Source organism: Sinocyclocheilus anshuiensis, unplaced genomic scaffold (assembly GCF_001515605.1).
Source record: "Sinocyclocheilus anshuiensis isolate Anshui unplaced genomic scaffold, SAMN03320099.WGS_v1.1 scaffold907, whole genome shotgun sequence".
NCBI classification, from domain to species: Eukaryota; Metazoa; Chordata; class Actinopteri; order Cypriniformes; family Cyprinidae; genus Sinocyclocheilus; species Sinocyclocheilus anshuiensis.
In genome coordinates this window covers 2,022,292-2,034,886 of record NW_015546133.1, presented here as the reverse complement: position 1 = coordinate 2,034,886, position 12,595 = coordinate 2,022,292, and the positions used below count along the sequence as shown (strand labels likewise).

The 12,595-nt window shown below is 37.6% G+C and overlaps 3 protein-coding genes and 1 long non-coding RNA gene across 4 annotated transcripts; 1 reads left to right on the top strand and 3 right to left on the bottom strand.

Moving 5' to 3' along the window:
• Positions 1-253: 253 nt before the first annotated feature.
• On the bottom strand, positions 254-6,413 carry LOC107701160 (putative FERM domain-containing protein FRMD8P1). The gene is made up of 10 exons (XM_016503123.1): positions 6,223-6,413; positions 5,701-5,788; positions 5,429-5,596; positions 4,592-4,693; positions 4,461-4,519; positions 3,375-3,541; positions 2,731-2,952; positions 2,386-2,659; positions 1,468-1,690; positions 254-1,332 (listed from the first exon to the last, which is right to left on the bottom strand). The coding sequence occupies exons 2-10, from the start codon at positions 5,786-5,788 to the stop codon at positions 1,220-1,222; spliced, it is 1,416 nt and encodes a 471-aa protein (XP_016358609.1). The 5' UTR covers positions 6,223-6,413; the 3' UTR covers positions 254-1,219.
• On the top strand, positions 2,579-3,425 carry LOC107701169 (uncharacterized). The gene is made up of 3 exons (XR_001635613.1): positions 2,579-2,677; positions 2,886-2,969; positions 3,359-3,425. It is a non-coding gene; the product is annotated as an uncharacterized LOC107701169 (long non-coding RNA).
• Positions 6,414-6,610: 197 nt separating the features above from the next.
• Positions 6,611-8,168, bottom strand: LOC107701098 (zinc finger protein 436). Its single transcript, XM_016503025.1, has 2 exons — positions 7,575-8,168; positions 6,611-6,616 (listed from the first exon to the last, which is right to left on the bottom strand). Exons 1-2 carry the CDS (start codon positions 8,166-8,168, stop codon positions 6,611-6,613), a joined length of 600 nt encoding a protein of 199 aa, XP_016358511.1.
• Positions 8,169-9,349: 1,181 nt separating this feature from the next.
• Positions 9,350-12,096, bottom strand: LOC107701162 (ras-related protein Rab-1A-like). The gene is made up of 6 exons (XM_016503128.1): positions 11,823-12,096; positions 11,354-11,426; positions 11,154-11,249; positions 10,974-11,069; positions 10,705-10,836; positions 9,350-10,138 (listed from the first exon to the last, which is right to left on the bottom strand). The coding sequence occupies exons 1-6, from the start codon at positions 11,834-11,836 to the stop codon at positions 9,944-9,946; spliced, it is 606 nt and encodes a 201-aa protein (XP_016358614.1). The 5' UTR covers positions 11,837-12,096; the 3' UTR covers positions 9,350-9,943.
• Between the last annotated feature and the right edge of the window lie 499 nt (positions 12,097-12,595).

Below are 12,595 nucleotides of genomic sequence, written 5' to 3'. Positions count from 1 at the left end.
AATCTCCATCACCTGCGGGCTTTCACATTGAGCAGCATTAACTACACAGAGCCGTTGTTCACTGATGAGCTGCGCAAAACCCTTCATATTCGCGCGATTTTTTGTACAGCTCGTCAGTGAACAACGGCTCTGTGTAGTTAATGCTGCTCAATGTGAAAGCCCGCAGGTGATGGAGATTTACCGCTGATTACAGAACCGGCTTTACTGATAAGATGCGCGTTAAATATCGCATGCGCTTTATCGTGCAGCCCTATACAATACAATACAATGCTTTGGGTTTCATACGTTGTAAAAGCATCACTAAATAGAAATAGAAATAGCAGACATACAACATCACCGATTGATCACCGAGCACCTACACAATTTTGTGATTTGATGTATTAAAGTTCTCTATGCTTTACAAATGCAGATTATGCTCACATATGACCTGGATTGTTTTCAGCAGTGCATTACATGCACACCATAAGAAAGACATGATTCTCCAGAGCAACAAGGTAGTGGGACCACTACTATAATGAACAGCACTCATGATTAATGATAAATCACAGCCATGGTTTAGGTTTGGTCACAACTGAACACAAAAAAAAAAAAATTTGAACACAACCATCTTGTTACAAAGCAGAAGTCTGTATATGCAAACAAGCCCTGCAGTAAACAGATAGCAAAAACAATGCACACATTCAGTACACAAGTAGAATGTCAGAATCTCAGTCTATGCTGTCTTTGCAATGCTTTTCCACAGACTGCAGCCCTGGTTTTGTGTATAGGAGCAGTCGTCTACTAGAGGCACTGACTGTTTGCTTTGGTGCAGCAGGTCTAGTTTTAGCAGTATTAGTGGCATGGATTAAAGTGCTGGACTACTGTACTCTTGATTTATAGCCACTGGGATGTAGTTTGGTTTGAAGGTTGCATAGTAGAATCTACATTCAGAAGAGTGACCTAAACAGAGCTTTCGGATCGTGTCTCATAGTCCTGCACTTGCACCAAAATATATTTAAGTTAGTTTAACAGAACAGCATTATTGAAGCAAATTTCACATTCATTTTTAACGGCCAACAGAGTCATAACGCACAAATTATCTACAAATACTGGTTTAGCTCTTCAGTTTGTGATCTTGGTCCGATCTGTCCATTCAGATGGTTTTGCACGGTCTCTCTGAGGATCTAAATAGATGTAGTTTTGGTCACCAGGCAGAAGAGGGCAGTGTTGAAGCCGGGGCTCACCCTTGCTCCAAACTTTCAGTCACCTGAACAGCCGAGTAAGTGGGAGGCTGCGCCTGTCGCGTGAAGAAAGAAGCAGCTCTTTTGGGCTTCAGACGTTTAATCTCTTTGCCTGAAACAATGCAGGTAAATTAAAATGAGCTTTGTCCCAGTTTATTATTTCTCTATTGTTGATGATAAAAGTTAATGGGCAGAACAACTGAACACCAAGTGCATCCATCGCACCAATGCAATTTTAGTCTCTTACCGTCATCAACATAGCTGATGGTGTTGAGTGAATGGACTCGGCTACAAACCACGCTGCTCTGTCTGCGCAGTTTCCCCTGCCGTCGCTCTCGGGTTTTCGCATTGGTTTCCCGACCCGTAGGTTCTTGGGAAGGTGTGACCTCACCGTCAGTACCAGTGGCTGCTGACTCGCCAACAGAGTGTAACTCCACACAAAACTCAATAAGACCACTCATTAGCTCAGCCTAGAGGACAAAAAGTGTACTGTTATGCATATGTAATACAAGTGTATATACATAGAGTAAATATGTAATACATAAGTATATCATGAAAATTTATACATGCATACATAATTCATACATAAAACCGTTCTAAAGTTTGGGGTCAGTAATCAAAAATATAGTAAAAACAGTAATATTGTGAAAAATTATTACATTTACAACAACTCTTTTCTATATAAATGCAATTTATTCCTGTGATGGCAAAGCTGAACCAGCATCATTACTCCAGTCTTCAGTGTCACCCAATCCTTCAGAAATCATTCTAAAATGCTGATTTGTTGCTCAATAAACATTTCTTATTAAGCATTTCTCAAGAAAAATATCTTATGTTGAAAATAGTTGTTCTGCTTAATATTTTTGTGGAAACTATGATACATTTTTTGAGGATTCCTTGATAAATAAAAAGATGAACAGCATTTATTTGAAACTTTTGTTACATTATAAATATTTTAGGTCTCTTTTGACCAATTTAATGTATCCTTGAATGAAAATATTAATTTGTTTGATAAAATATATTTATGAAAATTAATTAATTTGATAATATTAAAATGCAAAAATTATAATTTTATTGCATTTTAATATTTTATTGCTCTAATACATTTTTAATATATGCTTGCTTACACTGTCAAACACAACAACATAAGTCATTGTGTGCTCACCTGTTTTGAATAAATCTTTAATAATTTATTGACAGGCACACCAGCCTCCTCCCCATCAAACTCCAGCCAGAGGATGTGTGTGTCTCCCTCTGTCTCTGGGTAACTGTGATCCCAGGAAAGCTCACTGAACTTGAGACCCAGGAGGACATGCTTCTCTTTCACATCCATGACATATACTCCTTCCAGACTGATGCCCACACTCACAGCCTTATGGCCACCTCTGTGAAGGAGGCCCTGTGCTGGCTTGTCTATCTCACCCATGAAGAAAGCACATCTGCAAAAATACACACATGTAAGGCTCAGACACTTCATATTCGAACAACTTTCCACTTGCAGTAATAGTACCCATAGTAAGGTAGAGTGTGGCAGCTCCTGAGGTACTGGCGCAGCAGAGCGATGGGCTCCTGACTGGAGCCAGTGGCAGCAGAGGAGCAGACTGAACGATACTCCTTTATAAGATTTTGCTCCATCTCTGCATTCCTCCCTCCTCTCCCCCTCAGTGTGGATAGAAAACCTCCTCCTCCTAATGCAGCGTGGGCCGGTAAGAATGAGGACAGCTTCTTCTCTCTGGAATAATATTACAGGTAGAAACTGAAATTAAATTACAGCAAATTAGTCAATAACAAATTATACTGTAATAGTCAACTAATTAATTCTAGGACAGGATTCCCAAACTGGGAGGCTGATGAAAAGCTAATAATTAAATTTGTAAAGTTTTGTTCCCCTTTTGTAAGTTGCTTTGGATAAAAGCATCTAGTAAATGCATAAATGTAAATGCAGTAAATTATGCATAATTAAAGCAAATAACCCTAAACCAAACCCTAATTCTACATGTTGTTAATTAACATTACGCTGAACTTATTTGTGTCAATACCTCAAAATAAAGTGTAACCAAACATTGAAAATAAAAAAAAATGGACAAAAAGGGAAGTGAAACCTCAACTTTACATTAACCATCTGATCCCTGATGTAGGAGCAGAGAAGGTCACCTGATTGCTGCTGTTAGAGCCTGGTCATCAAGCCCAGTCCCCAGCTCAATGGCACAGGACAAAGCTCCCAATCTCAGCCAGTCTTCAGGGTCACAGGGGTAATGACCCTCCAAGATATTCATCTTGGCCTCGTCATAAAGTAGCCTCAACACTCCTTCATCTTCAATCTGACATTACAAAATAAAGATGTTACACAACATAAATTCACATCATGGAATCACAAAATGAATTTTAAAATGCATTCATTTAATATATCATTAATTACATTTCTGTTAATAAATTAAAAAATCAGCTTTGCCATAATTGCTAAAGATATCTTAGCCTACATGGGTCTTCAAGTCAAAACGCTTGAAAACCACAGTCTTACAGGGTAATGGCAGTTTATGGTAAAGCCTGGTGCACACTGGACGTCTGAGGTAAACATCGGGAATTGTAAAAGATTTTGCTTGTCTATATGATTGATATGTCACATAAATCTCTTTGGGACGTTTTATGTTATGATCACTCTTAATGATAAGCAGTCCATGACCTCCACTGGCCAGTCTAATAACTCCAGACACAAATACTCAATCAGGTCCAAAGTCTTTGATACAGTGTTGCACAGTCTGACATGCAAGGCATTTGACACTGTGCATGTGCCTTGGCTTTTGTGCAAGATCTCTCTGGGGTCATATTGCATATTAATCTGACAAGCAAACCTCTTAGTAGACAAAGAAAAACGCAAAGTGTGCACTGGGCTTAAAGGGATAGTTCACCTAAATGTGTCATCACCTCATGTTGTTCCAAACCTGTATGACTTACTTTCTAAAGTAAAATAAAAAAAAAGGTATTTTGAAGAATTTCTCAGTGTCCATATAATGAAAGTCACTGGGGTCCAACACTGTATTGAACCCTATTAACTTTAATTATATGGACAAAAGACACTGAAAAATTCTTCAAAATATCTTCATTTGTTGTGCAGTTGACTGTGTTGGGCCCCACTGGCCTCCGAAAGGAAATAAAGTCATACATAAGTTTGGAAATACATGAGGGTGAGTAAATAAGAGAATCTTCATTTTTCCCAACAAAAAAAAAAACTTTCAATACCTGAAGTTCTTTTGACCTGGAATAAAAAACATTTCTTTTGAACAGAAGACACGGCTCATCTGAAAAATACAGAAATGTGTTATTGATAAACACCTAAACTTTCAAATGTAAAAAATTAAACACAAGCATACCTTGAGAAATGTCTTCTGCGGGGGCCTCAGTAAAGCGGTACAGCAGGTCCTGCCACTGACGACACAGCTTGTAGGGCAAATGTTTCGGTTTCAACTGCAGGTCTGTTCAAACATATCACAACAAAATGAGACTAAAGGTGGGAAACAATAAGAAGGACTCCATAAAAAAATATGATGATAAAACGCTAGGGCGGATTTCCTCTGTTAATCAATAAGACTGTATGTCTAACTAAAGGTTGGAACAGAACACACAACTTTTGACCAGAATTTTGCCCCGATTTTCAGTCTGGATGAGCTGATAGTAGTAGCCGAAAGTCGGTGCCAGTCTGCAGATTTTGGGCAGTAAGAGTTGACAGATTACAGTTTTTTCTTTTTGCATATTGCTTTCATTTGTCAGGCGTCTCATAGAAATGAGCTGCATGTTTCTGTGCGAGTTTGTGTTTGGATCCATTTGAAATCTGGTAGCGTGTGATCCTCAGTTGTTAAGTATGCGATGCACAGTTTTTCTTTGTAGCTATTACAGAATTGGCAAGTATATGATGCCTAGTGTTTTAAAATCTGTACCGATTATAAAAGTCATGTAGTGCATTCCAGACCTTAATAAGTAAAAAGCTGCCCTTGTTTAAAAAGACATCAAATAATCCACAAATGCCAGCAGGTGGCACTGATGCCCTCAGGACTTCCTGATGTACCCTCCTAATGCTTCACTTGCAATTCAGCCACAGAGATTGTAAATGCCATCATTGTGCTTGCCCTTCTTCATAACCTAATTACAAAAAGCTCATAGATTCTGTATCAGTCTGACATCTGACCAGAGCACAAAAGAACGATCATTACCAAGCAAAGGAGAGCAGAACCAGAAAGCGAACACATCTACGGCAGAGTTGGGAATGTTGAGGGCTTCTCGGACATTGCGGCCGAGCTCCTGCGCATTCATACAGCCGAGACCCTCCAAAGTCAAGTGCACCGCACTGTCGCTCGCCAAGTACACCAACAAATCCTGAGCTGGAGAAACACAAGAGGGACAAATGATCATGTGAGGTCAACAATGATCAGATCACGACCTCCAGTCCAGTGACATCAGATCCAGAGAGGAACAGAGAACCGACCTCTGGTGACTGAGGAAGCCACACTTCCTCGCTGGGAATGAGAGTGCTCTGATGGATCAAGGGGGAAGTCGCCATCATCTCCCTCCATCTAATCCAGAAACAAACACAAGTACTGAGTAGGAAACACAAAGCATTTTTATTTAAGAGACTTCTGCTAATTGTTATTGGTATATTCTGTACAAACTAAGCATAAACTGAAGAAAAACTCATCAGTTGGATAGTAGTTTTCAAAGCAAAATTATCCGTCATAAGCATAAACAAGTTTGAATAAATACTGAAGGCTAACGCAGCAACTTTTAAGTTCCTGAAGTATTGTATGTTTTACAGTTTGCTTTCGCTATTTGTACCCTAAACATCACCTTGTTTACTATACTTTATTAAAATACGGTAATATTATCAAAAAAGTAGTGAATTAAAAGAAAAAAAGAAATACAGCTGACGTCCCTATTCTGACTTGCTAACGTTAGCTAACTTAGCTACTCCAGTAACTGGCCGGACACCAAACTACATACAGCAACATACCGAGACACTGTCCTTCGTTTCAGAAGCTTCTTTCTCGATCAAAACAGACTGAAAGCATCAATATTTGGGGGGATTAAGTTACATAAAAAGCTGAGAGTATGACGGCAGCAGCAGCGCAGCTGGGATAATGTTCTTCAAACAGTGCCCACCAGTGAAATCAGCAACAACCTGGAAGAAGCTTCATGCCTGTAGAAGCGCCGCACTTTTACTCGCCAAAAGAGGGCGCACTACAGCCCAAAATGCCGTTTTTTCAGTTGACACTAGGAAATGTAGTAAATGTATCCCCAACAACACATGAATAAACTTGAATGCTTTATAGTAGCGATGTATTTGCTTTTAATAAATATAAAAAATTCAAAACAAATAAAAATGAAAACCAAAACATGCTTTACACCTAAAACATTTGGATAAAGATATTTAAATTATATTCTAAATTACGAGGCAGTTACTGGTCGTCATTAATTCATATATGACTTATATTGAATAAAATAACAATTTAATGTCCGCGACAAGGGTTAAACTGATGAATTCACATTTGGTCTCTGCTGATTCATAAATTAAATGGGCTTCATACTAGAAGCGTCTCATCTCCTCTCTAGGTTTTAATTATTTCTGTGCGGCGCCAACGCCAAGTCTGTTAGTGGTCCACGTGATTCATTCTCATCATTGCCATGAGTTAATGCCATCTGCTGCTGCTTTCGGTTGCATAAACTAAATAATAATGATGTTTTTGAAGTTATTTTAATAGTCATTGCATATAGCCTAGTTGCATTTTGAATTGTAAATCATACATTGTTATTCCATTCCATTACACGTTGTTTTTTACTATGGTGTTTTGGGGGAAATTAAGTCTATTAGGGGAATAAGGGGATCTACTATTGTTTTGTTTAGGACACTATACCACCACATAAAGAAAGAGCATAGTCTTTTACTGTACTAACAGTTTCTCATTGATCTGCCCATGGTAATGAGTGAATTCAGTCGCTAATCATACATTTTGTGGACAGTGATCTATTATATGTGTTCCAGGAAGCACTTAAGTCCGCTAAAAGAAACATTTTCACCCTCCTAAAATCCTAAACTTAAGGCCTACCCTACCTCAACAGAAATATTTTTTCCTGGAAGAAAAAATAAAATGGCAAAACACGAACAGATCAAGATAGTATTTTATTTAACAGTGATACATAGATTAACAAGGTTGCTCATGTCAATCATACTGAACGAGTGTTCTTGCTACCCAAAAAAACAAATAAACAAAAAAACAAAGAATCCACAAACTTCATCACTACATTCATTGTACGATCCACTTTAATGAAACTGTTTTTTTTTTTTGCATTATTTATTTTTCTCACTGTGACAACTTTGGGCAATGTTTTTTTTACATGATTCAGCAGGGCACTTGACTGACAGAAGGCTCTCCCACATGAAGGGCAAATGTATGGCTTCACTGCTGTATGAATTCTCTCATGTTTTTTCATAGATCCTGACTGCGAGAAACTCTTTCCGCAGTGTGAACACTTGTAAGGTTTCTCTCCAGTGTGAAGTTTTTGGTGGTCTTTCAAGTGGCTGGCTAAATTAAAGGAACTCCCACACTCAGCGCACACATGTGCTCGCACATTGGCATGTAATTTCTGGTGCTCTTTAAAATGGTCCATGCGTGAATAACTCTGTCCACAAATGGAGCACAAGTATGGCTTATCATTTGTATGGATTCTCATGTGTCTCTTCAGGTGTGCTGCAAACATAAATATTTTGCCGCACTGATCACAGTCAAACACTCTTTCTCCAGAGTGAGAGAGCCGGTGATCTCTGAGATTTCTTGGATCTGAGAAACTCTTGCCACACAGATGACATTCGAAAGGCTTCTCTCCAGAGTGAATCCTAAAGTGAATCCCAAGGTTTCCTTTTTGTGTAAAGTTCTTTCCACACTGAGGACAGGGGAACATTTTTTGGGGCTCGTGTTTTGTTGTTTTCAGGCTGTGAGCAACTGGAAGACTTTTGTTCTGTTATCAAAAAATGAGCACATCATTTGTCAATTGTCTAAAAATGAATTCAAGTATGAAATTAAATAAAGTGGAAGGCTTTTATGAAATCTCTGCCATTCTCAAGTTCCATACATTGTGTATTTATTATGGTACATCTTTGCTTTTATTATGACCACTTAAGCTTTGCTAACTTAATGTAAGAAGTTTAGAGAATATCAAGAATGGACACCAACCTGGCTCTTCAGTATCTTTATTTTTCCTTCTTCGTGGTTCTGGATCACTCCTGCACCCACTTTCCATTCTTGTAATACGCACTGTTGTCTCTGTTGATTTGTTCTAATGTAGAATGGTCGTATTGATCATCATGGCTTTTAGTAGTGAACTGCTGTGGGAGTGGCTTGAATCGCGATCGCAAGGTGTGAATTGGAGATATTCGAAACGTTGAGTAAATTGTTCTTCAGACCATTTTTACATAAAATATCACAATCAGTTCAGTGCAATCATTTAAATAAGAATGGATGTTTACATGGCTGTAGGAATGATCAACAATGTGTGTGTGTGTGTTGGGGCAGGGACCATTTTGACCCAAACCAGCAGTTTAAGTTTACTTTTAAATAATCGATTAGTTTTAAATGACTGAGCAGTAAATAACATTTGTTTAAATCATATTCAATTTATTTCTATATAATTATATATATATATATATATATATATATATATATATATATATTTGCAATTATATTTAAATTACTACAAAAATTACATTAGTATTTTAATTTAAACGATTTTTTTATTTTTTTTAAAAGAGCAACAAAATAAAAAATAAATGGATGGTTATTGCGTTCTTAACACACCATACTCAATAAATAATAATAAAAGCTAGCTAGCAGTCCCCAGCCGTGTTTTCTCAATAATAATTAAAGCCTCTAAAATACACTGTTCACTCAAAAAAAAAAAGAAAAAGCTATTATCATTTACTTACGTCGTTACAAACCTGTATGGTTGACTTTCTTCTGTGGAACACAAAAGCAGATATTTTCAAAAATGTTTCTGTTCATACAATGAGATCAAATGATGATGATCCCATTGACTTGAGATGAAAACATCTTCAAAATATTTTGCGTTCTGCAGGTTTGGAGCAACATGTGACATCCATTCTAGTAGCAATAAACTACCCTTCTAAGCTCCCTTTATATGGGATAATAAACACAAACAAAAATTAAAGTAGAAGCAAATGAATACACACAAAACAAGTTTATTTTCACAGAACCACAGTAAAACTCCATATGAGAATGTTGGAGAGTCCCTGCTTTACCATGCTGATCCCAGCAATGACCACTCAACCACCTGATCTTCTTGAAAGCATGAACAAGAAACGGCACCGCTTTAGCGAGTTGCGAATCCCAGTTCATTGTTTAGGAATTGTCATATGATTGGGTCACTTGTGAAAGTTAACAGCTTTCAGTTAACCAGTGATCTGGACCATTTTCACCTTCATTTTTCAGGCAAGTACCTGAATCAGTGTGTGCCTGTGCTTTAATCTTATTTTCAAACACAACGAAAATATGGGAAGAGCCATGAATGTTTCTTTGTTAAACAACAGTAATGAGTTCAAACTTTATTGAGCACCATGTAGGAGACAGTCTGTCATTAATTTCCACAGTGGCCACCTCTACACAGTACTCATCAGTGTCCAGTCCTGCTCATCACTCTCCCTGAGAACATACGACAGTGATCTAACAGCACCCGCTGCCTGACTGCTGCACCGGGGTGCTTTCAATTTTAAGATCAGGTTTCTCTGAACCGCCCGAAGTCCCTGGTCTCATGCGCTTCTTTATCTCCTCTGCCATGGTCATGAAGGCCTGCTCCACGTTCGTGGCATTTTTGGCACTCGTCTCAAGGAAAGGGATGCCAAGAGAGTCAGCGAACTCCTGAAAAAATGTGTGGGAGAAAGAAAACCAATCTTTGTGTTTTCAGTTAAAGTATAACTATAAAGTGTTTGGTGTAGAAATGACATAGCTTACCTCACCAATGGATCCTCTGCAGTGAATGGGTGCCGTCAAAATGAGAGTTTGATAAAAACATCACAATAATCCACAAGTTATCCAACAAGACAACATTTTCACTGAAGGAAGCATTATTATGGATTATGGACTAGTATTTTGCCAGAAGCAACAATTTAAAAGTTAAAACATCTTGAAGGGAGTTTCACTTCAAAAGAAATGAATGGATGGACTGGAGTCCTTGTGGATTACTTGTGGATTATTTGTGGCTGTTTGGACTCTCATTCTTACGGCACCCATTCACTGCAGAGGATCCACTGGTCAGCAAGTGATATAATGTTAAACTTCTCCAAATCTGTTCCAGTGTAGAAACAAACTCATCTACATCTTGGATGGCCTGAGGGGGAGTTCATTTTCAGCAAATTTGCATTTTTGAGTGAATTATTCCTTTAACTAGTTTAAAAAGGAAGTTCATTAGTTCCCTGCCAACCAACCTTAGCTGTAGTGTAGTCCACAACTTTTTTTGGAGTGAGGTCACACTTGTTTCCTACAAGTAGTTTGTTGACATTCTCACTTGCATAGCGATCGATTTCTTTCAGCCACTGTTTCACGTTGTTGTAGGATTCCTGAAAAGACACCAGCATTAAACTTTTAAGAATGTGTACCGTTTCGATTACATTTGAGAGGTAAAACTTCCTTTTAAACAGTAGCCATAAATGTTTCAAGTACAGATGTGATTTTGTTAGAAAGGAGTCTCACAAACCTGATCCGTAACATCGTACACAACAATGATCCCATGAGCTCCTCTGTAGTAGCTGGACGTAATCGTGCGGAATCTCTCCTGTCCAGCAGTGTCCCACTGTAAACATGGACATGACTCATTTAGCTGAAGTATCCCATTAAATGACACACTTAAGTTGAATTCTAAAGTCTACAAACTCACTATCTGCAGTTTAATAGTTTTCCCATCCAACTCAATAGTTCGGATCTTGAAATCCACTCCGATTGTGCTGATGAAACTCTCTGTGTAGGTGTCATCCTGGAAAAGAAAAATCAATCATATTTTAACCACACACGGTCAGAGATCATTCATATCCAAAAGATGCTGTTGCAAAAAAAAACAAACAAAAAAAAAACACTTACTGCAAAACGCAATAGAATGCAAGATTTTCCAACTCCAGAATCTCCAATCAGAAGAAGCTTGAATAAGTAGTCACTGTGGAAGTATGCAAAAACAAATAGTTTTAAAACAGTTCTGAGATCTTCATTTTATATATCAAATATATTCTCTAACTCATATAATACTAATATTAAATATTATATAGTTCTATTTATAATTATTTAATAATAATAATAATTAAAAAAATAAAGTTAAATACATAATATACAAATATATCTATCATACATACGTTTTTTTTTTTTACAGAGCAACTATTGTGCAGTCTGCAACCATGACAACTGCTTTACGTAACAAGCGTAACACAATACTATTTGCTATTTAATTATTATATAAATTGATCAGCAACTGCATATGAATTTTGGTTGACCTGCCAACGAAAGGTTAAAGGAAATTATGAGGCGGTCATAAATGTTTATAGTTCTCACGACTTACTATTCAGGGTTCATGATGTGACAGCAAAGGGATTGTTATTGTTTGTCCAGCTGGTTGAAGCGCTCTGGGTCGCCTACTGTTCACCGGCTGAGCGCAAATTCTGAGCCAGTATTTAGCCTGGAATAGTAGCAATAAAAAGAGGATCTGAGTTTTGATAAGCCTCTGTGGACCGTTTCCAGACCTCCTTATAAAATCAACCCAATCTGACTTTACGCCTCTTCTCTCCTCTCTGGTTTTACAAGCCGCGCAGGTGCGGCAGTGACGGATGATGATGATGATGATGATGCGCCACTATTCTTACCCGCTTTCGCCGCCTAGTGGTGGGATCCATGCATATGTAATTTTGTGCATGTTTGTGCATAAATATGTTGATTTTGTAGATGAGCTGATATATACATGGATCAAACGTGTATCTGTGTGGTGTTGGACCCTCGGGGCCTCCAGCCTGATGTAAAATAAATAATATATATGCACATTTTTAAATTTGTAATTTACATTATAAGCTATATGTGTGTGTGGGTTTATCCCCCTCCTATGTTTTATGCAGAAAAACCATAGATTAAAATTCAAACAGCATCAAAATTTATTGAATAAAACACCCTAAATCTTACAATAGGAATGAATTACACATTTAATTATCAAAAAGAGTACAGACAGACAAAATACTTTTTGTATATCTATAAAACAGCCCATAAATATTTTTCATTTTGAGTTAGCTTTCAAGGTTTAAAACACAAAGATACAGAATGGGTACATTTTATATAAAAAGCCTT

What these genes read in the sequence shown, in the direction of transcription:
- LOC107701162 (XM_016503128.1), bottom strand. An exon ending in AAACTATTAAACTGCAGATA is followed by an intron (nt 11,070 to 11,153) that starts GTGAGTTTGTAG and finishes CCATGTTTACAG; the next exon opens with TGGGACACTGCTGGACAGGA. An exon ending in TGGACTACACTACAGCTAAG is followed by an intron (nt 10,139 to 10,704) that starts GTTGGTTGGCAG and finishes ACATTTTTTCAG; the next exon opens with GAGTTCGCTGACTCTCTTGG.
- LOC107701160 (XM_016503123.1), bottom strand. Translation starts at nt 5,788, where the DNA reads ATGGAGGGAGATGATGGCGACTTCCCCCTTGATCCATCAGAGCACTCT. An exon ending in GCTCTAACAGCAGCAATCAG is followed by an intron (nt 2,953 to 3,374) that starts GTGACCTTCTCT and finishes ATATTATTCCAG; the next exon opens with AGAGAAGAAGCTGTCCTCAT. An exon ending in CATCAGCTATGTTGATGACG is followed by an intron (nt 1,333 to 1,467) that starts GTAAGAGACTAA and finishes GCATTGTTTCAG; the next exon opens with GCAAAGAGATTAAACGTCTG.
- LOC107701098 (XM_016503025.1), bottom strand. Translation starts at nt 8,168, where the DNA reads ATGTTCCCCTGTCCTCAGTGTGGAAAGAACTTTACACAAAAAGGAAAC.